This window comes from Doryrhamphus excisus, linkage group LG23, assembly GCF_037039965.1.
Source record: "Doryrhamphus excisus strain RoL-2023G ecotype Guam linkage group LG23, RoL_Dexc_Guam_v1.1, whole genome shotgun sequence".
NCBI lineage: Eukaryota > Metazoa > Chordata > Actinopteri > Syngnathiformes > Syngnathidae > Doryrhamphus > Doryrhamphus excisus.
The window spans coordinates 1062259-1084488 of NC_136379.1; the positions used below are offsets into that span (position 1 = coordinate 1062259).

The following is a 22230-nucleotide window of genomic DNA, read 5'->3' on the forward strand; positions in this document are numbered from 1 at the left end:
ATTATTAAAAACGGTGCTCTCTATTGTTGCGTCTGATGGTGAATTAGGAAGAGCTGTAGTCTTTTTTTTTTTTACTCAATTTTCTTTATCTGATGAATTTCCTGATGAAAACACAACTGTGCCACAAAATGGCTAACAAGCCATTCTTTCTTATAATTACATACAATTATGAAAACGGATACAAACATATCAACATTTCTTTTTCATCAAGTAAACAAATCACAAAGAGTTACAAAATTAATGAGGAACACGATTTCCAGCAGATGAAGTCTGGAAACCATTGCTGTAAAGCACATGTTAATACGTAATACACCTACAATATAAAGTACAAGTTACTGCAATACCTCAATGCGCCACGAGGTGACAGTGTCGCTACACAATACAGTCCCATTTCCACTAGGTTTGTATCATGACTGCATATTAGTGCAATACCTAACACTGTGGGCGATTGCGGCACTCTGAACACCTCTAGAGCAGGGGTGTCAAAAGTGTGGCGCGTGAGCCATTGGAGGCCAGCTAATTTTTTTATTTTTTTTTTACTAATAAAAATAAATTATTATCTTATTCATAATATTACAGAGGATGATTAGAGTCAATTAAAAAGTGGCAAGAAAAAAAGTTTGCACTGTATCAAAAAAATGATGATGTTCAACAAGAATTTTCAGGAAACTACAAATTAAACAATTTAAAAAACAATATTGACAACAGGGCTGCACGGCGGATGAGTTGTTAGTGCACAGGTTACACAGCTAGAAGACCCGAGTTCGATTCCTGCTCTAACCACTAAGTGTGCTAACCACTAAGACGGCCGTGCAGCCCTTATATGATTAAAATATATGACTTAAAACATGACTAATAAGCTTTATGATGCAAACTGCAACCACAACAACAAACATAAATACAGTAAATAGGCCTAAAACTGTAGCTGCCACTGTTATATATGTTTTCCTAATATTGTGGCCAACTGCCATGAGTCAGTTCATGAGTCAGTTCATGAGTCAGTCTCCGCCCCTACTACTGCGTCACCTAACCACTTCCTCTTTCAAACCCATGTGCTGCTGGAGGAGGTGTTAGGACTTCCACATGTATGTATGTGAGAGGAGTTAAGGAGGGGGAGAGAGAGAGAGAGAGAGAGAGAGAAAGGGGCTAGGGGGAGCACATTTGAAGAAAACTGGAGGATGATGGGTTGACCCCCTTGGGAGCATCTTACCTGAACCCCTGGACAACATGGAAGGCAGAAAGGTCCTCCATTTCGTGCCGTCCGGTAAGTTTCTGTGCTGTGTGTCGGTTGGGTGGGGGTGGGGGTGGAGCGGGGTGTTGAGCGGGTCTCCCACGGTGCAACCTGAGCCACCTTGTGTCACGTGCGGACCCCCCTCTCTTCTGTATGAGCAGATGGCACATGAGTCAGAAATCAATACAGCAGTGTGGCTGTGTTATGATGAGCTAAGGTAATATTTGCTACCTGCCGCTAGGAAAGGCTGATACAATTCCAACACTGTTTACGTTTAATGACTCACGAGGGGGGGGGCAAAATGTCCAAAAATGCTCCAGTTTGTATAAATGAATTATTATTAGAAAAAAAACGTGTCCCCCCAACTACAGTAAATTATTGATCTAATATGGATCACCACAAATAGATTTGGCGCCACCTGTTTGCCCTCCCTCATAAAGATAATATATCAGGACTAACAGACGCCAATCTGTCCCTTTTGGGTCTTTTTTTTTTTTTAAGTGACCAGCGACAACTCTATCGACTTTCTCTGGTCTAATCGTACAAGTTTGGGGACTCACAGAAGAAAGTTCATTTGAATTTTTTTTTTCTTGCAAATTAGGCTGCACGGCGTAAAAAGTGGTTAGCGCGCAGACCTCACAGCTAAGAGACCAGGGTTCAATTCCACCCTCGGCCATCTCTGTGTGGAGTTTGCATGTTCTCCCCGTGCATGCGTGGGTTTTCTCCGGGTACTCCGGTTTCCTCCCACATTCCAAAAACATGCTAGGTTAATTAACCACAGGTATGAATGTGAGTGTGAATGGTTGTTTGTCTATATGTGCCCTGGGATTGGTTAGCGACCAGTCCAGGGTGTACCCCGCCTCTTGTGTGAATACAGCTGGGATAGGCTCCAGCATCCCTGCGACCCTCGTGAGGATAAGCGGTAGAAAATGATTGAGTTTGCAAATTATATACACAAGCATCATGGCCAAATATGAAAATGACACTATGATGTCGACTATAACCCACAGCCACAAATAAGATTGCCGCACCGTGAGAAAAAAACAAATGTCCCACACTAAAAAAATCCAATTACAAATACACCATAGCAAAATCTCACTTCCTTAACTGTGGTTACCACGAATGAGTTAACGTTTGCAGGCCTCGGGTTAAGAGGATTATGCAGCAGAAAAAATGTCCCTCATGTTACAATCTGTTTCAGGTTGTACCCCCCCCCCCACCCCCATTGTATTTGATGTATTGTTGCACTTAAAAGAGGCAAATGTTATGATATGATTTAAAAAAGATTGACATGATGCACTCCATAATGGATGAAGTTAGGATGATTATTGTTGGTTTAGTGGCTGTGTCCACTGTGAGTGGTACGAGCAAACATCAGGTCGATTTTAAGCTGCTGAAGTGGACTGAGCTGTGAGGCTTCCTTCCTGCTATTTGCTTTATTTTCTACATTGGGACCTAAAGTGCAAACACGGCTCACACAGCGACGTGCACGGTTCAGATCATTGAGGCTGACTGAGCTTGATCACGTCATGGTTTTACTGTTTAAATGCAGGACCTTGAATAGTTCTTCGTACTTCTCTTGGACACCCTCTTCTCACTAAGAGCGGCTTGGCAGCTAAGATTTATAAAACATAGCATTGGGAATTTTCTAGCATTATTCCGATACTGTGAAGTGTCATTTTCTATAATCTGTAGTATAGAAGGCATCTTGTCCATCGCTGTAATCAGGTACAGTCGTGAACTTGGACCTTTATCTTTACAATACTGCGACAGAAAGGTCTGGCAGCCGACCCGCGTGGTACAAATAACCGCATTCGCAGATCCGTGAGGCTCCACTGAGACGCAGGAGGCCTTGGGAATGTTCTGTCTTAATCTGCCAGAGGACCTCGTCTCACTCGGGCGTGGCCGTCGGAGACAAACAGCTCATCATATGCAGCGTCTGAGAAACACACGACTGCTTATGAAAACACGGACCACAGCTGGTGCCTTGGTTTGCATTGTAAGTGAGAGGGAAACGTGTGGAACCTCTCACTGTGTGCTATTGTCCGGCATTGCTTCATCTTCTCCGACATTGTTTCGATGGGAATGTGGTTTAGTGCTAACTTAGTGGAAACTAAGTCAGTCCACATCGGAAGTACAGTTTCAATTAAAGTAAGTTAGAGTAAGTTGCACATCTTATCAATAATGCCTTCAGTTTGCAGTCTTCCTCCCACATTCCAAAAACATGCTAGGTTAATTGGCCACTCCAAATTGTCCATAGGTATGAATGTGAGTGTGAATGGTTGTTTGTCTATATGTGCCCTGGGATTGGCTGGCCACCAGTCCAGGGTGTAGACAGCTGGGATAGGCTCCAGCATAACCGCGTCCCTATAGTGAGGATAAGTGGTATAGAAAAATGCATGGATGGATTATGTTGAAATCCTAAAATTAAACAGGCTGACTAAACAAATATTCTTTAGAACAATGGTTGTTAATCTTTCTGATGTTGAGGCCCCATTTTTAAATATTAAATAATAATATTAAATATTAACACTGTATCGATTTAATTGATTATTCACTATTCATTTGTTTTCAATAATAAATCAAATCCACTGACAGTTTAACAAGCTAAAAGAATTCTGAACTCGGCAAAAGAAAAACAAAGAACTTGACTTAAAGACAACTATGGTGCATCAGGGTAGTTCATATTTCTGTACTACAGCGGCGAGGATCTCATGCTCATTTTTTTTCATGTGTTCGTCCGCGTTGTTACAAAAATTTGAAAGTGAGTGGAGAGGAGATTTTGCACATGAAAAGTGTCGCTAGCTTGAGAGTACTTGGGCCCGAAAATGACGGGATTCGTCTGTATGGACCTCACGGATGCGGACAGAATAAAACGGGTAAAAGTACATGAGACACGCACTTCCTTGTTCCCAGTGCTGTGTTTTTGCAGGTGAAATTTTCTTACCTTTTTCATCATCCTGTGCCTTCAAACATCCGCTTCCTTCTTCTGCGTGGGTGATGTCAGCAATTCCTTGAGGCGGGAAAAAAAATCCTTGATTATTTTTTGCTTTATTTTTTTTTTCGCCCCTAATTTGTATGTGTATTTAATATTTAAGCGGTGACAAGCTGTGGTGAACCGTGACTTTGTTTTTAATTAATTAGGACATTAATCATGTCCCAAGTGAAAAGCAGCACAGAGCGAACATTATTAAAGCTCACCTACGTGCATTTACATGCAGCATTAACATTTGTGGACAAGAATGAGGTGAAAGGAAGCCTACAAAATACACATCCTGTGTCTTGCTCAAAATCTGCATGACAGTGGCATATTCAAGGACCACCTAACAAAATGGCCGCCAGGCCCAAAGACGACATCAAATGAAAGCATAAATTTACTTACATGTGTAAAATTAGGAGCAAACAAAACAATGATATTCCACTCATAAAACACACTAATTAGTCACAGCACCAATTGGTTAGCACACAGTGAGATTAATCTTGAAACATCTTGAACAATTTACTGCACAACATCATCCACAATCTTCGTTATTTGTTCATCTAATGCACACAGAACAACTTCACTTTCTTTTGCACTGTACTACTGGTTGTTCACATGAGGCGTTCGTGCGCATCACGTAAGTCTTAATGTTAGACGTGGATCAATGTCAAGACGTTTTTCATTTGTATTCACTTAGCCCCTATGGTAATATGCATACCCCTGTCAGTACGCATACCCCTCTTTAAGGTAATATGATGTTATTTCATCCTCTATATTATAGACGACTAGCAAACCTTAGCATGTTTGAATTTATAGTTGCGTTATTTAATTAACGAGTGGAACGTAAGTATATTTTAAGAAATGGCAGTCTTGTGTTCACATTAAGAACTGTGATGTCCCCCCCCAAACACCAGCTAGCAGTAAGAACTTTGCAAACAGAGCTCAATATCACACATTAATCACTTAATGCTTCCTCGTGTCTCATGAATGTTTGATATACATTGAATGCTCACCCATTCTTTCCGTTGCTTTGCATTTAGTTCACCGTTTCCGCATTTCTTCTTCTACGGTCAGGTATTACTGCCGCCATGATTGTCATTGAAAACACATGGATGCACGATGTCCAAACAAAAGACCCGTAGTTTAAAAAAAGCGTCCTGTACCTCTATAATTGTGTATTGATTAAAGCGAATAATTAATTTCCGAAAACAATAAATGTTAAAGTTAACTTCCATCATGCTGCTTTGATTCCAATATTGTGTGTGTTCCAAGCGAACCTGCCCTCTAGTGGCCTGGAATTGAATTTCACATCAGCACAATGGTGTTCTTTTTGACAGTATCAACCAAAACACATGACTGTATTTTTTATTTTATTTAATTATCTTTGCAAATACCTTTTTTATATTTAAAATTGTGCAAGTATGCCTAATTCTGTGACTAGTGAGTGTATATGCATGAAGAAATGGAATCACAGTATGACAAGTGTGACAATATACTGATATGTTGGCTATATATAGATAATAATAACTATTGACTAAATCATGGAAGTAAGCATTCACTTTGTGTGTTCTCTTTTATAGAGGCCCCACCAACCGGGAGCTCCAAGAATGGCTATGTTTTCCAGGAAATGGGTTAGTAACCAGTGTATTTTGATTCATAATTAGTTTGAATGCTGTGCTGTGATGTTCTTATTATGGTCTATTTTACCAACATTGTAAACACAATTCCTTAGGATATAAGAAAGATTACAAAAATGTTCTTTTCCATATGGAAATGTATTGCAACAGTTATCCAGTTAATGTCTCTCACTTGTGGCCTATTTCATGCTGTTGGAGAACTGAGAGCCTAATTAACACTTAAGTAATGAGGCGGTTGATCTGTGAGTTGACTGCGAGCAGGAGGAGAACAATCATCAGTCAAAACTCACGCAGGGTTTGAGTTAATTCCCTTAATCCTCCTTCTAAAGGAGGCTTCCACCCGGGGGTCATATTATTTATCTTCAGTATAATAAAAGGATTTACAAGGAGCAGCGATTATACGGCTGCAGGTGTTGCTTTAAAGGGTGGCTTCTTTTATTTTGTGGATTGTAGGAGATTGTAGGAGAGTAAAACAAACTGTGGAAAACACCTTTCAACCCAAGAGAGGCCAATCTAGACAGAAGGCTGACATATGAAATCAATAAAGCTCGCTCGGTGTAAATCGGAGGTGTCCAAGGCACAGGCCAGAGGCCATTTACGGTTATTTCCACTCTGGTTTTGGGGGAAGAGTTGTGCCGGAAATATGTCATTTATTTTGCTAGAATACACAAGCTTGCATATATTTTGGAGTATGTTAAAGCCCTGAAAAAGGCAATGTTTGCGACGAAATCATAAAAAATTGCATTCAAATGTCAAGAATGGTTGATTCTATGAAAAGTTTGGTCCCCGCTAGAGTGAATGAACTAATTTTGAGGACTATCCACAGCGTTGAAAGATGGAGAAGAGGGTGCGGATTATGGGAAGAATTCTCCTGTCTCTCACAAGGAAATCATCTATGACAACCAGAATCAACTCAGTGTGTCAGGTGTGTAACATGAATGCAAATCGATATGAACAACCTCTTCCATGGATGATAGATGAGGCCAAAAGTATTTAAGTATTGCCATAACAACATAAAACACAATATAAAGATGAAGAACACAACAGACAGATTCCAACTAATCACCATTAGTGTGAATAATGTTATCTTATTTCTTATTTTTCAAGTTAGTTCACAGCACTTAACTTTCTGGTTGAATAAGTTCAATATTAGTGACAAACTGGTAATGGTAATGGTTTTATTTCATTTGAACATGCATCAAATTACAATTGAATGCATCACATAATCAGTTCCCAGTTCCACATGTCCAAAAGGAGTAGGAAGAAGCAAAGCTTATTAAATCCTACCCCTCCATCTGGTACTTTTACAATCACTAACTGTTACATTTGTTCACTTCCTGCTTTCTATAATACAGTTTAAGGTTTTTTTTATATAATGCACCTTGCCATAATGGGTACCATAGTAAGTAATACTGCTTGTATTGTTTCTTGAATTGGTTCATCGTTGTGCATTGTTTGATTTCCTTACTCAATCCATTCCATAGTTTGATTCCACATACTGAAATGCTATGGCTAGCATAACGTAGTCCTAGCATAGAAGTGTTTCAAATGTACTTCTTCCCTGAGATCATATTTCTCCTCTCTTGTAGAGAAGTATTGGATGACATTTTTAGCTCATTGCTTACTTTTAGCCTTATGCATTATTTTAGCTGTTTGAAGATGAACTATATCAGCAAGTTGAAGTATTTGTCATTTTAGAAATAAGGAGTTAGTATGTTCTCTGTAGGCGGCATTATGAATTATCCTTACTGACCTTTTTTGCAGTACATTTAGCGAGTGAAGATTGCTTTTATAGTTATTATCCCATATTTCCACACAATAAGTAAGATATGGTAGAACCAGAGAGCAATAAAGAGTGTGGAGTGATTTCTGATTGAGAACAAATTCTGCTTTGTTATGTTGTATATTTGTAATATGAGGTTTCCAGCTCATATTTTCCTCTATTGTGATCCCCAGAAATGTATTTTCCTTCACCCTTTCAATGTCTACACCATCTAAACTGTGCTAATGTTTTTATTGACAGAACCAGAAGGACCAGGGTTTGGCCTTCTTAACACAACAAGGAAGGTACGATTGAAATTGTTTGATTTTAAACTAAATATATTGGAATTATTATTATTATAGAAAAGAATAAGAATATTTAGTGACGCCCCCCCCCCCCACACACACAAGTATGTGAAGCCGATGGACTTCCGTGAGGAGGTGCGGGCCCACAGGGACCTGGACGGCTTCCTGAGCCAGGCGAGCATCCTCCTGGACGAGGGCGCCTCCACGCTGGATGAGGTCCTGAGGCGCATGTTGAGCACCGTGGCGGAGGACGGCCACGGAGGGGGCTGCGATGTCGACGAGGTGATGGGCTCGCTGTTCACAGACGCAGGGAGAAGGGAGTTGGATGGTAAGATGACGTGAAATTAGAAAAACTCTACTAGGGAAGATTATGCTTCAGATTTTGACGTTGAAATTTGTTTTGTTTTGCGGCGACAGTCCATCTTCTGTCGGAGACCATTCAGGGAGTGACGGCGACGCCCACTGGCATTCATTACCAGCAGTCATGGCTCTGTATTCTGTGAGTATGTTACAGTTACATTGGGCTCCCCCTAGTGGGGACTGTGCAGTAGGGGCAGTGCCCTACCTGATACAGCAGATAATGCTGTTTGTCATACTTTTGAATTTGTTTTATATTTAATACAGAGCAGTCATTGTATTCTGTGGGTTCATGTGGATTACATTGACCTTATTGCGAGGACATATGTTCAATTCCTGGCTAAGGTTGCGTCATGCAGGACACCCGGCGTAAAAACTAAGCCCAATCCATTCATGATATTAACTTGCTGTGGTGACCATTGACACAGAAAAGATGAAAATTTAAAAAATATATATTATTATTATTATAATTATTATTATAATTATTATTATAATTATAATAATAATAATTATTATTATTATTATTACACTGGCCTTAGGAGTGAATAAGTGAGGACTCAACAGTAGGGGCAATGCCCCACTGGTTCCAGTAGAGGATGCTGTTTTTCATACAAATAAAAATAAAAATAAAATAAAATAAAATAAAATAAAATAAAATAAAATAAAATAAAATAAAATAAAATAAAATAAAATAAAATTAAATTGTAGTTTTCCTGGTACAGCCTACAAAAAATCCATCCATTTTCTAAAGCCAATCCTCACTAGGGTCATGGGTTATGCTGGAGCCTATCCCAGCTGTCTTGGGGCGAGAGGCGGGGTACACCCTGGACTGGTGGCCAGCCAATCACAGGGCACATATAGACAAACAACCATTCACACTCACATTCATACCTATGGACAATTTGGAGTCGCCTGTTTTTGGCATGGGTGAGGTACCAGAAAACCCAAGCATACACGGGGAGAACATGGCCAACGTGCTAACCACTCATCCACCGTGCTGCCTTTTTTGAAACATATTTGATTCATCCCTAACATAGTCGTGTTCTAACTTACCGCTGTTGCTTTTCAATGCGACCAGCTGCAACGTGAGAACCCTGCAGAGACGTCATGTCTGCATCGCACGTCTGGAGAGGCCGCAGAACTGGGGGGTCAACTGCTGCGAGGCACGCTACGTTGTCCTCATCCTGGCCCCACACAGAACAGTAAGACGCCGGTTTACTCTGGAAAAATAAACCTTGCATCATGTTGCGTTTTTTTAAACACAACAACCCTCTTTTTAACATCCTAGAAAAGCACCAAGTCGGCCATCGAACTGGGAAGAACATTTGCCACCATGCTCTCAGACATGTCCTTCAGACAAAAACTTCTAGAGACCAAAACCCAGGAGGAATTCAAACAAGAACTGGTCCACCAGCGACAGCAGCTGTCCGTGGTCGCGGAGAAGCCCGTTGTAGATGACGTGGATGAATCCGATCCACGGAAAGGCAAAGCACTTCAGGTGTGGTTAAAGACGGGGAAGATGTTCCTGTATACGGAATATAAATGATGATAAAACAAAAGCAACATGTTCTCCCTAAGTCCTTCCTCATGGTTTAGTGCTTCAAGCCAGGCATGTGAATATCAGGAGCCATGAGGTGAAGTGCCAAATGATCTGATTATCCAGATTCCGCAATCCGTTAGTCGGGCCTGGGGAACGAGAGGCAGATGGGTTGGACAAATGGCTGCCAAGTCTGCCTGGCAGCAGAATGATTGCAGACAAAGTACTTCATTATGTCCACTGAGGACATTTAGACACAAACACTCCCCACGGAGAACACTTTTATTTTGGCGAATTAACACACTAATAGAAGAAAGGGCCATTGGTAGTGTAGTGGCACTCGTAAAGTTTACTGGATCTTTGTTTTCACAGGAGGTCCTTGAAAGCAGCAGTATACCTATAATATTTACTAGCATTTTTACAGTAGGTCCTCAAGAAAGTAGAGCTTCTGTCACATAGAGGATCTTTGACAAGTGTTTTTGTGGTATCCATCCATCCATTTTCTGTACCACTCAACGGTGGCGGCATGCTGGAACCTATCCCAGCTGTCTTCGGGTACACCCTGGCATTTGAAATCATTCAATTCATTCATTCATTTTCTACCGCTTATCCTCACGAGGGTCGCGGGTATGCTGGAGCCTATCCCAGCTGTCTTCGGGCGAGAGGCGGGGTACACCCTGGACTGGTGGCCAGCCAATCACAGGGCACATATAGACAAACAACCATTCACACTCACATTCATACCTATGGACAATTTGGAGTGGCCAATTAACCTAGCACGTTTTTGGAATGTGGGAGGAAACCGGAGTACCCGGAGAAGGGAGCAGGGAATCGAACCCGGGTCACCTAGTTGTGTAACCACTCGTCCACCGTGCAACCAGTTTTTGTAGTTTGTTGTATACTTTAAAAAGAGAAAAGCACAACTGCCATGTAGAGAACCCTTGGCTTGTGTTTTGATCCTTAAAAACAGCAGAGTAGAGCCTTGCTGTCATGTGGAGGAACTTTGACAAGCATTTTTGCTGTAGGTGTTCAAAAACAGCATACATTTGCAGCAGGTCCATAAACACAGCAGTGTGCTCCTTTCATATACAGGAACTTTTGCAGTTGGTCTTCAAAAATGGTACAGTAGCATATATGCTGTATGTCCTTAAAAACAACAGTGTCCTCCTGTCATATGTTGATGTTTGCTAAATACAAGGATGAAGAGTCTTGAACCAGTCATGATGTGCTATATATATCACTATATTGACACTTAATATGGTACCCATTATCAAAAATATGAGGAGCCATGAGGTGAAGTGCCAAATGATCTGATTATCCAGATTCCGCAATCCGTTAGTCAGGCCTGGAGAATGAGAGGCAGATGGGTTGGACAAATGGCTGCCAAGTCTGCTTGGCAGCAGCAAGGTAGATGACGATGTATGTCGTACTTCGGTACGAGGTGCATTATTTAAAAAAAAAAAACTGTATTATGGAAAGCAGGATGTGAACAAATGTAACAGTTACTGATTGTAAAAGTACAAGATGGAGGGGTAGGATTTAATAAGCTTTGCTTCTTCCTACTCCTTTTGGACATGTGGAACTGGGAACTGATTATGGGATGCATTCAATTGTAATCTGATGCATGTTCAAATGAAATAAAACCATGACCATTACCATATAGATGACCTTTGACTGCTATTTTTGCAGTAGGTCCTCAAAAACAGCACAGCCAACTAGCGTATATATGTAGAATATCCTTTACAACAGCAGAGCACTACTTTCATGTAAAGAATCTTTTGCAGCAGGTCCTTAAAAGCAGCAGAGCGTTCCTGTCATATAGATGATCTACAGTAGGATAAGCATAAACATATTGCTTGTGTTTCAATTTACTTCTGACTATGTTAGCCAATTGGTGAGATGAGTGAGTACTGTAGTGATGGAGGGAAAAACAAACATGCATCAATCTGTAGTAGTAGTAGTAGTAGTAATGTGTGGCTACTTAGTAGCTGTATTTTAAGCTAGTGTTCCTTCATGTGTCAGATGAGCTTCTGTGCTGTTTTTTTCCCATTCCAGTGTAAAGACTTCTTCAAAGCCGGTAAAGGTGTTTACGACGACCTCCGCCGCCGCTTGCCCCTCTACCCTTCAGACTTCACAGACGGTCTGTAATCAGCTTTTAACGCTGCTGGTGGTCTTCTGAAAAGGTGCTTTTTTTCATCTTTTTCACACTACTTTGATCCATGAAGGCATCACTGGGAAGGACCGCTGTCTGCTTAAGTACACCACCACCGCCATTTTCCTGTACATCGCTATTCTACTGCCCGCCATCGCCTTCGGTTCTCTGAATGATGAAAGCACACGAGGGGAGATCGGTAATGATGACTCTTCACAATGATGCGATACAAAGACTGGCAACCGAGCTCGAATGTCTTTCATAGATGTTCAAAAGACCATTGTCGGCCAGAGCATCGGTGGTGTGATCTACGCTTTGTTCGCCGGCTCGCCACTCGTCATTCCACTGACCACCGCGCCGCTCGCCATCTTCATTAGTGGTGCATAGTCATATACTACGTACTGTACATAATAGTACCAACAGGGATTTCCTTTAACACATAATGGTGTTTGCTTGCAGTGATCAGGGGCATCTGCGACGACTACGACCTTGACTTTGACGCGTTCTACGCCTGCATCGGCCTGTGGAACAGTTTGTTCCTCATCCTGGGAGGTTTATTCAATGTCAGCCTGCTGATGAAGCTCTTCAAACGGTGAATGCGCAACAGCATTTTGTCAAGATGCCATGAGAGCCTGTATACCTATACTATAATATCTTCTCAAGGGAAAGTACACACAATAATGCTATATCTGAACTTCGATTACATTACTTGGTATTATTTGCATTATTTTTATGTTATGTTATGCTATTATGCTAATTTTTCGACCCTTTGTATTGAGTTGTGTATTGAGCTATGAACCATATAAGGAAGTTTGCCCTCTGTGACATCACAAAGGTGTACTTTTACCACGCCTTTTGAAACCGAGCCTTTTGAGCCATCCCAAACTTCTTTCAGTGCTCATTTCCAAATGCGGAAACCTCATTATCTGAAACTTTGGTGTTGTTTAACACGAGAATACAACATTCTAACTACATTTATAGGTCAGAAAAAAGGAAAAAGCATAATAGGTCCCCTTTAATACAGATTGCTCATTAATAGGATAAAAAGATCATTTTTGTTAGCCCCACTATTTAGTTATTTATAACCTAAAAAACATGTGGTCTTACTTTTTATTTGTATATAAGGCACGTGTGGCCTGTCCTCTATTGGAAAAACTTTGTTGTAAAAGTCTGATCACCTTCTGTTGAGCTTATATAGTTCTTATTATTATTATTAATTTATTTTAGACATACATACTATGTTACATTATTGTTTCGCACATATACATTTACAATACAATACACTTACAATATCAATTTACAATTTTGTCAAGATGCCAAGAGAGCCTGCTCTGGTTAGTGAGGGAAGGACGGAACCTGAAATTGACAGGCAGATTGACGCAGCGTCTTGTGTCCGAAAGACAAATCTCTCAATTTACTCGTCGATGTACATTCCTACCATGACCCGGGGTCATGGGCTTTGGGTAGTGACCGAAAAGACAAGATCGTGGGTACAATCGGCTGAGGGTGGCTGAAGGGGCTCTGAGTAAGGTCCTTTGCATTGAGAGGAGCCAAGAGAGGCTCTGAAATCTGGTTAGCATGCCGCCTGGACACCTCCCTACGTCCAGCAGGACCTTGTCTCCCAAATGGCCTGGGAAGACCTTGGGATCCATCGGAAAGAGCTGAATGAACTAGTCGGTGGGAGGGAAATCTGGGCTTCCCTGCTTAGGCTGCTGCCCTCGTGACCAGACCTCATATAAGCAGAAGATGGATGGTTGGATGGATAGAAGCAAGTAACACAAGTAGCCTGTGTGTGACTTATTCATACAGACAGAATATGACAAGTTTTTCTTATGTCAAACGTAAAACGACAAAGCACTTCTGTCCAATATGAATGTTTGACTTTGGAGGTTCCGCTATAAAAACAGTAATGATCATTTTCAACACAGCCTATCTGCCATGTTTGAAGCATAAATTAACCAGGAACATAACACTTTTCTCAGAAGAAAACCCCGGTTGAAATATTTAAGTCTTTGTTGCATATATCATGTGACCTTAACGCGAGGACAGACCGTGTTATGACTGCTTTATTTCTGCCTGTCCTGTAATCTTTCATTACATTCTGTGCTGTCATGTTGTGTCTGCTTGCATGGAAAAAAATAACCGTGTTGTCCCCAGCTCCACTGAGGAAGTCATCGCGTTGTTCATCTCCATCGCATTTGTTGGAGATGCGGTGAAAGGCACGGTTAAAAGTAAGTGAAATCACTTTATATTGATCATTTGATTGGGATTGGACCCTGGACCGTGAGCATAAGCAATTATATGCAAATAAAAACATCTATTATATAGTTGACAAGGGACGGCACGGCGGTCGAGTGGTTAGCGTACAGACCTCACAGCTAGGACACCAGAGTTCAATTCCAACATCGGCCATTTCTGTGCGGAGTTTGCATGTTCTCCCCGTGCATGCGTGGGTTTTCGCCGGGTACTCCGGTTTCCTCCCACATTCCAAAAACATGCTAGGTTAATTGGCGACTCCAAATTGTCCATAGGTATGAATGTGAGTGTGAATGGTTGTCTATATGTGCCCTGTGATTGGCAAGCGACCAGTCCAGGGTGTACCCCGCCTCTTGTGCGAATACAGCTGGGATAGGCTCCAGCATCTGCATTTAAAGTACAAACTGTAGTAGTCAATACGAAAGAGCGATGAACAGATCGGAGGCCTGGTGTAACCTTTAGCCAGTGCAAGACACCTAATATTATCTTTCTCTCACACTCGCTAGTTTTTGACCACTTCTTCCACGAGCCCACGCTGGCGACTGCGAACAGCACGCTGGTGCTTCACGAGATCGGCGAGGTTCTAGAGAAGATGAAGAACCAGACAGCAGGACATGCCAACACCAGTGTGCCTCTGATGGCTCACGCTGAAGGACACGCCTCAGTCTTCCTGCCCAAGTCTCTGGTGCTGTGCTCCAGAGAGATCCCCATCCTGTGCCTTCTGCTCATGCTGGGGACCTTGTGGCTGGGTTACGCTCTCTACCTTATCAAGAGGAGGTAGGCCAACTGCTGCAACAGACCCAGGATGGGCCACACATTGTGTTTCAATACCTTAAATACATGACGTATGCAGCCTTGTGCTTCAAATTTGAACTATAGCTACACTATTACCTATGCTATTATATCTTCTCAAGGGAAAATACACACAATAATGCTATATCTGAACTTCAATTACATTATTTGGTATTATATGTATTATTTTTATGTTAAAGGGGAGCTATTATGCTCATTTTTTACCCTTTGTATTGAGTTGTGGTCTCGTATAGAGCAGCTACACACAATAACCCGCACAGAAAACTTTCTAGATTTTCCAGAATCTGCACCTATTCCAGCTGTATTTCCTTTGATTTGTGCTTCCTACCAAAACAGTTTTAATTTATTCCACCCACGGCCCGCAGCCAGGCATGCACACCCAAAGAGCTTCCTAGCTATGAACCATATAAGGAAGTTTGCCCTCTGTGACATCACAAATGGGTACTTTTACCACGCCTTTTGAAACCGAGCCCTTTGAGCCATCCCAAACTTTTTTCAGTTCTCACTTCCAAATGCGGAAACCTCATTATCTGAAACTTTGGTGTTGTTTAAGATGATAATACAACATTTATACATTTATAGGTCAGAAAAAAGGAAAAAGCATAATAGGTCCCCTTTAATACAGATTGCTCATTAATAGCATAAAAAGATCATTTTTGTTAGCCCCACTATTTAGTTATTTATAACCTAAAAAACATGTGGTCTTACTTTTTATTTGTAAACAAGGCGTGTATGGCCTGTCCTTTATCGGAAAAACTTTGTTGTAAAAGTTTGATCACCTTCTGTTGAGCTTATATAGTTCTTATTATTATTATTAATTTATTTCAGACATGCATACTATGTTACATTTTTTTCTCACATATACACTTACAATACAATACACTTACAATATCTATATCTATATATATACACATACATTCATACACACACACAAACCCTCATCACTATACATGTCTGAAAAGGAGCAGGAAGAAGCAAAGCTTATCACTGTAGGTTTTATGCTTTCTTTGTAGCACTTTGAGATTTCTGTAATGTAAAGTGCAATATAAATAAAATGTATTATTATTATATTACATTTATTATTATTAAATTAAATTCTTCATCTTGGCAGTCAAAATTCATTGTTCACTTTTTGCTAAATCTAGCTTCAGCTGGTGCAGCTGTAAAAAAAAAAAACAATAAAAAACACACTGGTTTTTCCTCTCTATGGAAGGATGGCGAGTGCTCAGTATTGAAAGATTTTGTACATACCCATAAATACAAGTGGGCCCTGCATTTGTTAGCACTTTATTTTATAGGTGAATGAGTTAGTTGCCACTGCAGTCTATTTGTCTGACAGTCACCGTGACCTATTGGTTTTGGGCTTATAACGTGTAAAACGGTTGTAAAAAAATCTGTAAGAATCTCCCAGCTGAATAATGTTTGGCCCCTTTAGCCCGTATCTGAACGACAAAATCCGAGAAGTAGTGTCAGACTGCGCTCTGCCCATCTCCGTGGTCATCTTCTCCTTCATCGGCTCCTACCTCTTCCTCGATGTACAGCGTGAGTGCAAATCTCCACAGTGCTCATATACGACATCTCAACCTCTGTCAGCAGACTTATTTTGTTCTTGTCCATGTGACCCATGTTTAACCGGTCTGATGTTACCCTCCCAATGCTACGCTCTTGACAGTTCCTGTGTTCAGCGTTCACGACGGACCCGTCTTCAACTACCCTCCCTTTGACAAGCTGTCAGGACTCAACACTCTGAGCGCAGTGGGACTCGGCTTCCTCCTCGCTCTGCTCATCTTTATAGACCAGAACATCGTCATTTCACTCACACATGTGCCGGAACACAAGTAAGAGCTTGAGTGTGTGCTTTAATGTCAATTATGGTTGTTTACTGTGGTGTCGAACTGCATTGGCGGAATATTGGTGTTTCTAATTTGCCTCTCTCATATACCTAAACATGACACTCGAAATAGGGAATGCCCCAAATGTGGAAGTGAAGTTCTGTTTTTCAGGAGAATAGTTTTTGAAAACCAACTGCAAAAACGCAAAGGTGTCCTTCAAAGGAAGGAACTACCATTTTTTGGAACCTAAAAAAACAAAATAAAAACACTTGGTAATGGTAATGGTAATGGAACCTACTATGTGGAGTCAAACTATGAAATGGATTGAGTAAGGAAATCAAACAATGCACAACGATGAGCCAATTCAAGAAACAATACAAGCAGTTGATGTTTGCTAAATACAAGGATGAAGAGTCTTGAACCAGTCATGATGTGCTATATATATCACTATATTGACACGCACTATGGTACCCATTATGGCATTGGATGCTCATATCACCCAGTACTTCGGTACGTGATAAAAAATTTTAAAAAACTATATTGTGGAAAGCAGGAAGTGAACAAATGTAACAGTTACTGATTGTAAAAGTACCAGATGGAGGCTGGATGGAGCTTTGCTTCTTCCTACTCCTTTTGGACATGTGGAACTGGGAACTGATTATGGGATGCATTCAATTGTAATCTGATGCATGTTCAAATGAAATTAAACCATTACCATTACCGCAAAATGATGGTCAAAGATCCCCAAATGATGAAGCCCCTACTTCAACAACGCTAGTCAAAGATCCCTGATATAACAGGGGAGCTCTGCTGTTTTTTAGGACCTACTGCAATAATAGTGGTCAAAGCTCCTCTATATGACAAGAACACTAGACCTACTTCAAAAATGCTAATCAAAGATCCCCTCTATGACTCTATGTAGTGCTCTGCTGTTTTAAGGCAAACTGCAAAAACACTAGTCAACATGAACATGCTGCTGTTTTTAGTAACCTCTGCAAAAATATGACTGGAATTTGTTTTTAAAGGGCCTTCTGTAAACCAAAAACACTAGTCAAAGATCTTCTTAAGACAAGTGCTCTGCTGTTATTTGGAACCCTCCATCCATCCATTTTCTATGTCGCTTATCCTCACTAGGGTTGCGGGGGTATGCTGGAGCCTATCCCAGCTGTCTTTGGGCGGACTGGACTGGTCGCTAGCCAATGACAGGGCACATCTAGACAAACAACCATTCACACTCACAATTTGGAGTCACCAATTAACCTAACATGTTTTTGGAATGTGGAAATTGGAGTACCCGGAGAAAACCCACGCATGCACGGGGAGAACATGCAAACTCCACACAGAGATGTTTAAGTGGAGAATTGAGCCCGGGTCTTCCCACTCTCCTGACTATGTGGCCTACGTGCTAACCACTCGTGCGACCCGTTATTTGGAACATACTGCAAAAATGTTTGTCGTTCCAAAACATTATACACCAGTCCTGATTTGGCCCACAGTTGTAAAACACTAACCATAATATGATAACCATTGGACCAGATTTAACGTATGGCCTACAGGTCTCAGTGTAATGCGTTTCTACAACACTACGACGGGCGTCATAACTGATTGTTTATGTTGAAAAACAAAGCGTACCTTTGAAATGTCTGCATTTGTTGGTACCAGGCTGCTCAAAGGCACGGCATTCCACTGGGACTTAGTGCTGACAGGCCTCATCAACATCCTCATGTCCTGTCTGGGGTTGCCGTGGATGCATGCCGCCTTCCCGCATTCCTCCTTGCACGCCCGTCAGCTCGCCAAAGTGGAGCAGCACGTGGAGAACGGCCACCTCTACTCCACGTATGTCAACCTCAAACAAATTGAATATTCTCATGTTTGAATATGTTTGATAAAAGATCGATATAAGCTGCTAATAATACATTTGTAGATATCAAGGTTTTATTTTAAGATATGTAGCAAAGCCTGCTTTAATGCAGAGCTGCAGAAGATGGATTTTTGTCACATTTGGTAGCCATAAAGAGGATATGATGCTGTGTGTATGCTAAATCTGCAAAGTGACGCTAAAACAAACAATAAACCCACGTCGATGAAAACACAACCTCCTGGAGCAAGGTTTTCCGAACACACAGTGTGATTGACTGGGAATGTCGATAATGAGCGTCTCGAGGACAGCTCCAACTAAAAGACAGCTAACTGAACCTAAAAAAATCCAGACAAAGCATTTTTTTTTCTCTCTCGTTTTACAGGATCGTCAGCGTGAAGGAGACGCGTCTGACCTCGCTGGCCGCCAACATCCTGATCGGCCTGTCGGCCTTCATGCTGCCCATTCCACTCCAGTGGATTCCAAAGCCCGTCCTCTACGGGCTCTTTCTCTACATTGCTGCCACTTCGTTGGATGGGAACCAGATGGTGGACCGCATGGCCTTGCTGCTGAAGGAACAGGTGGGGAAGAAAGAAACCTGTTTGGACATCATTTTTCATTACAGGAAAACCCTGTGGCACCCCATTGTGTGTCAAAATGCTTTGAAAGACATGCTAGCATACATGTCAAACTATTAGAAATGTTAGCCATTTTCTACCGCTTTTCCTCACGAGGGTCGCAGGGGTGCTGGAGCCTATCCCAGCTGTCTTCGGGCGAGAGGCGGGGTACACCCTGGACTGGTGGCCAGCCAATCACAGGGCACATATAGACAAACAACCATTCACACTCACATTCATACCTATGGACAATTTGGAGTGGCTAATTAACCTAGCATGTTTTTGGAATGTGGGAGGAAACCGGAGTACCCGGAGAAAACCCACGCATGCACGGGGAGAACATGCAAACGCCACACAGACATGGCCGAGGGTGGAATTGAACCCTGGTCTCCTCGCTGTGAGGTCTGCGCTCTAACCACTCGTCCGCCGTGCAGCCCCGTTTTTCAAACAATCTCGCTCAAATTTTCCATACTAGTGCTTGTCAGTCCCCCAAGATGTTGTACTAAATTCCGTGACATTTTTTTGACATTTCCTCATGTAGACCGCCTATCCCCCCACCCACTACGTCCGCCGTGTACCCCAGAGGAAGGTGCACTACTTCACGGGGCTGCAGATGATCCAGCTCATCATCCTGTGTGCCTTTGGCATGTACCCTCTGCCCTACATGAAGATGGTCTTCCCCCTCCTGATGATCCTGCTCGTCCCTGTCAGGTGAGGACATTAAACCAAGTTACTGTTATATTTCTTTACAACGTATAAGAGGACGGCACCAAAACATCAAGCATGTTGAGGATCTAGACCTGGGGTCGGCAAACTTTACTATCTAAAGAGCCATTTTCAGTTGACTTAACATATTTTTTTTGAGTTACGAACTTAAAAACTTGTCCCTATGACAACAATTATTCAGTAAGCATTACTTAAATAAGCTTTGAGTGAAGAGGAAAAGCTAAATTGTGCGATGCAATATTGCTTGTTGGTTCAAAGCAATTTCAAATTAAGTTGTCCTAACTGAGAAAGACTAATGGAAACTGTTGTGTTGATTTTTTTTCTTGAGGCTAAACATTTATTTTTTGAGTGTGTGTATTAACGAATGAATGTTGTATTTTCTACTCTGTTTACTTGCTTTTATTCAACTCCATTCTTCTGTAAAGTGTCTTTGAGTATTTTGAAAAGCACTATACAAAATAAAATGTATTATTATTATTATTATTTATTATTACTCTTGCTAGTGTACGGTCTCACAGAAAGTCATATTTTTTCCAAAACTCATTAAAAAGATGTGTATTTTCCTCATTCAGGTGTTTTAAAAAAATACTTGAGCATTGCGAAGGGAGCCACAACAAAGAGGCTGAAGAGCAACATGCGGCTCTGGAGCCATGGGTTTCTGACTTTTCCAAAATCTGTAAAATTACTTTGGAGAAATTTGCGTTAGGCTAAATTTGCGAAAACATTTGAATGGACATTTGCATTGTATGTGTGTGTGAATGGACCGACAGATGTTTGCAATATGTGTGTGTAAATGACTGGTCAGAATGAAAGAAATGACAATGACAAGCATTTACATTCCCTCTTTATGTACTAAATACACAGACAGACATTTTCATTATCAGTGTAAGTAAATGGACTGACCGGCATTTGCATTATCTTGTTACTTAAATGGAAATAAAGATTACGTGTGTGGAAGTACAGACATACGTGCATTCTCTGTGTATGCAAACAGGCTCACGTTTGTTTGTATGTAATGAGCACTCGGACATTTGTGTGTGAATGGACATACCTTTTCATGTGTCGTTCTTCTAGGTACCGTACATGCAACTGTGTCAATCATGTGCTCTGCTTGTTTCGCTTCAGGACCAGCTTGCTTCCGAGAATGATTGACGCCAAGTATCTGGACATCATGGACTCCCAGCACATGTAGAAGAAGATGTAGAGCAGCGGACACAGACAATGCAAACATAGCGTTTTCAGCATTTAGACTGTGACTATTGACACACCCCATTGTCTTGTTCTCAATCAATGTAATGAACCATTTCCTGGAACATAATCAATCACTCACTTACATACTGTACATCATTAGTGAGCTGGTAACTACCAAACCACAAATTCATTCATTCCCCTCCAGAATAATGATATAATAATTCATGTTTTTGTCTGTTTTGCTTTTTGTATTTTGTATTTTTAGTGTGTCCTCTTTTTTTAAAAACATAAAAAAAACATATAAATCAATAAATTGTTTTCATTTTAAGAATACGTGTAATGTGATGGATGTTATTATATACAACATTACTCCAATGCAATTCAATGCAAACAAATAAATACATTCTGAAGAATAAATCTGTTTTTTTAATGGATGTCCTCCGCTGCATGGGAATTGCAGTGTGAAGCTCCTCCACTAGATGGCAGTAAAAGCTTAGCTGCCGGGTGCTGGAGCTCAGCAAACTGGCATCAAGTCGGATTTGATTCTTAGATGATTCCACCTGACAAATCACACACAGGATGCATTTGCTGTCTAGTCAATTAAAAAAACAACACACCTGGGATTCCAGGCATCCACATGACCTCCAAAGTTGGATTCAATCCTCAAATTTGCAAAACAAAAATGACTTCCGTGCGTCTACGGAATTAACGCTACAAACGCTTTTTCTGTCTATCTAACAGAAAGGATATTTGACTTTAAATATTTGACTACTGCTTCTGAAGTACGTACTTAAAAACAGTAGAAAGCCACTGACCTATAGAGAAGTGATTCTTAACCAAAGGGCCGCGGGACAGCGTAGTAGGTTAGCAACTGAAGACACCAGACGTAAGCTAGCCGCTATGCTACTGTATGTTATCCAGTTACAGTGCAGCTTCCGACCAGATGGTGGCGGTAATGTGGCAGTCGGTTGTTTAA

At 41.2% G+C, this 22230-nt stretch overlaps 1 protein-coding gene and 1 long non-coding RNA gene across 6 annotated transcripts; one reads left to right on the forward strand and one right to left on the reverse strand.

Annotated features, from left to right (window-relative positions):
* The first annotated feature begins 1060 nt into the window (after positions 1 to 1060).
* LOC131131699 (solute carrier family 4 member 11-like) lies at positions 1061 to 21611 on the forward strand. 4 transcript variants are annotated; one of them, XM_058076635.2, is made up of 20 exons: positions 1061 to 1264; positions 5792 to 5842; positions 6675 to 6773; positions 7872 to 7915; positions 8021 to 8243; positions 8333 to 8414; positions 9351 to 9474; positions 9561 to 9770; positions 11865 to 11949; positions 12035 to 12160; positions 12227 to 12340; positions 12421 to 12553; positions 14119 to 14192; positions 14724 to 14994; positions 16466 to 16572; positions 16703 to 16868; positions 18525 to 18698; positions 19106 to 19301; positions 19879 to 20048; positions 21189 to 21611. In XM_058076635.2, exons 1-20 carry the CDS (start codon positions 1228 to 1230, stop codon positions 21253 to 21255), a joined length of 2553 nt encoding a protein of 850 aa, XP_057932618.2. In that variant the 5' UTR covers positions 1061 to 1227; the 3' UTR covers positions 21256 to 21611. The 4 variants fall into 4 exon arrangements, with proteins under 4 accessions (XP_057932618.2, XP_057932617.2, XP_078644600.1 ...); XM_058076634.2 differs by lacking the exon at positions 1061 to 1264 and adding an exon at positions 4826 to 4848; XM_078788474.1 differs by lacking the exon at positions 1061 to 1264 and adding an exon at positions 5039 to 5054.
* Positions 8004 to 20169, reverse strand: LOC131131710 (uncharacterized). Of its 2 annotated transcripts, none has more exons than XR_013625433.1 (4): positions 19136 to 20169; positions 18495 to 18708; positions 9326 to 9797; positions 8004 to 8209 (listed from the first exon to the last, which is right to left on the reverse strand). It is a non-coding gene; the product is annotated as an uncharacterized LOC131131710 (long non-coding RNA). The 2 variants fall into 2 exon arrangements; XR_013625432.1 differs by having other exon boundaries at positions 9326 to 9958.
* Positions 21612 to 22230: the final 619 nt, after the last annotated feature.

Bases quoted from the DNA above. Each gene is read 5' to 3' on its own strand.
- LOC131131699 (XM_058076635.2), top strand. From the start codon at position 1,228: ATGGAAGGCAGAAAGGTCCTCCATTTCGTGCCGTCCG. The intron at 12,554-14,118 runs GTGAATGCGCAA...TGTTGTCCCCAG, and splicing joins CTGATGAAGCTCTTCAAACG to CTCCACTGAGGAAGTCATCG. The intron at 20,049-21,188 runs GTGAGGACATTA...GTTTCGCTTCAG, and splicing joins ATCCTGCTCGTCCCTGTCAG to GACCAGCTTGCTTCCGAGAA.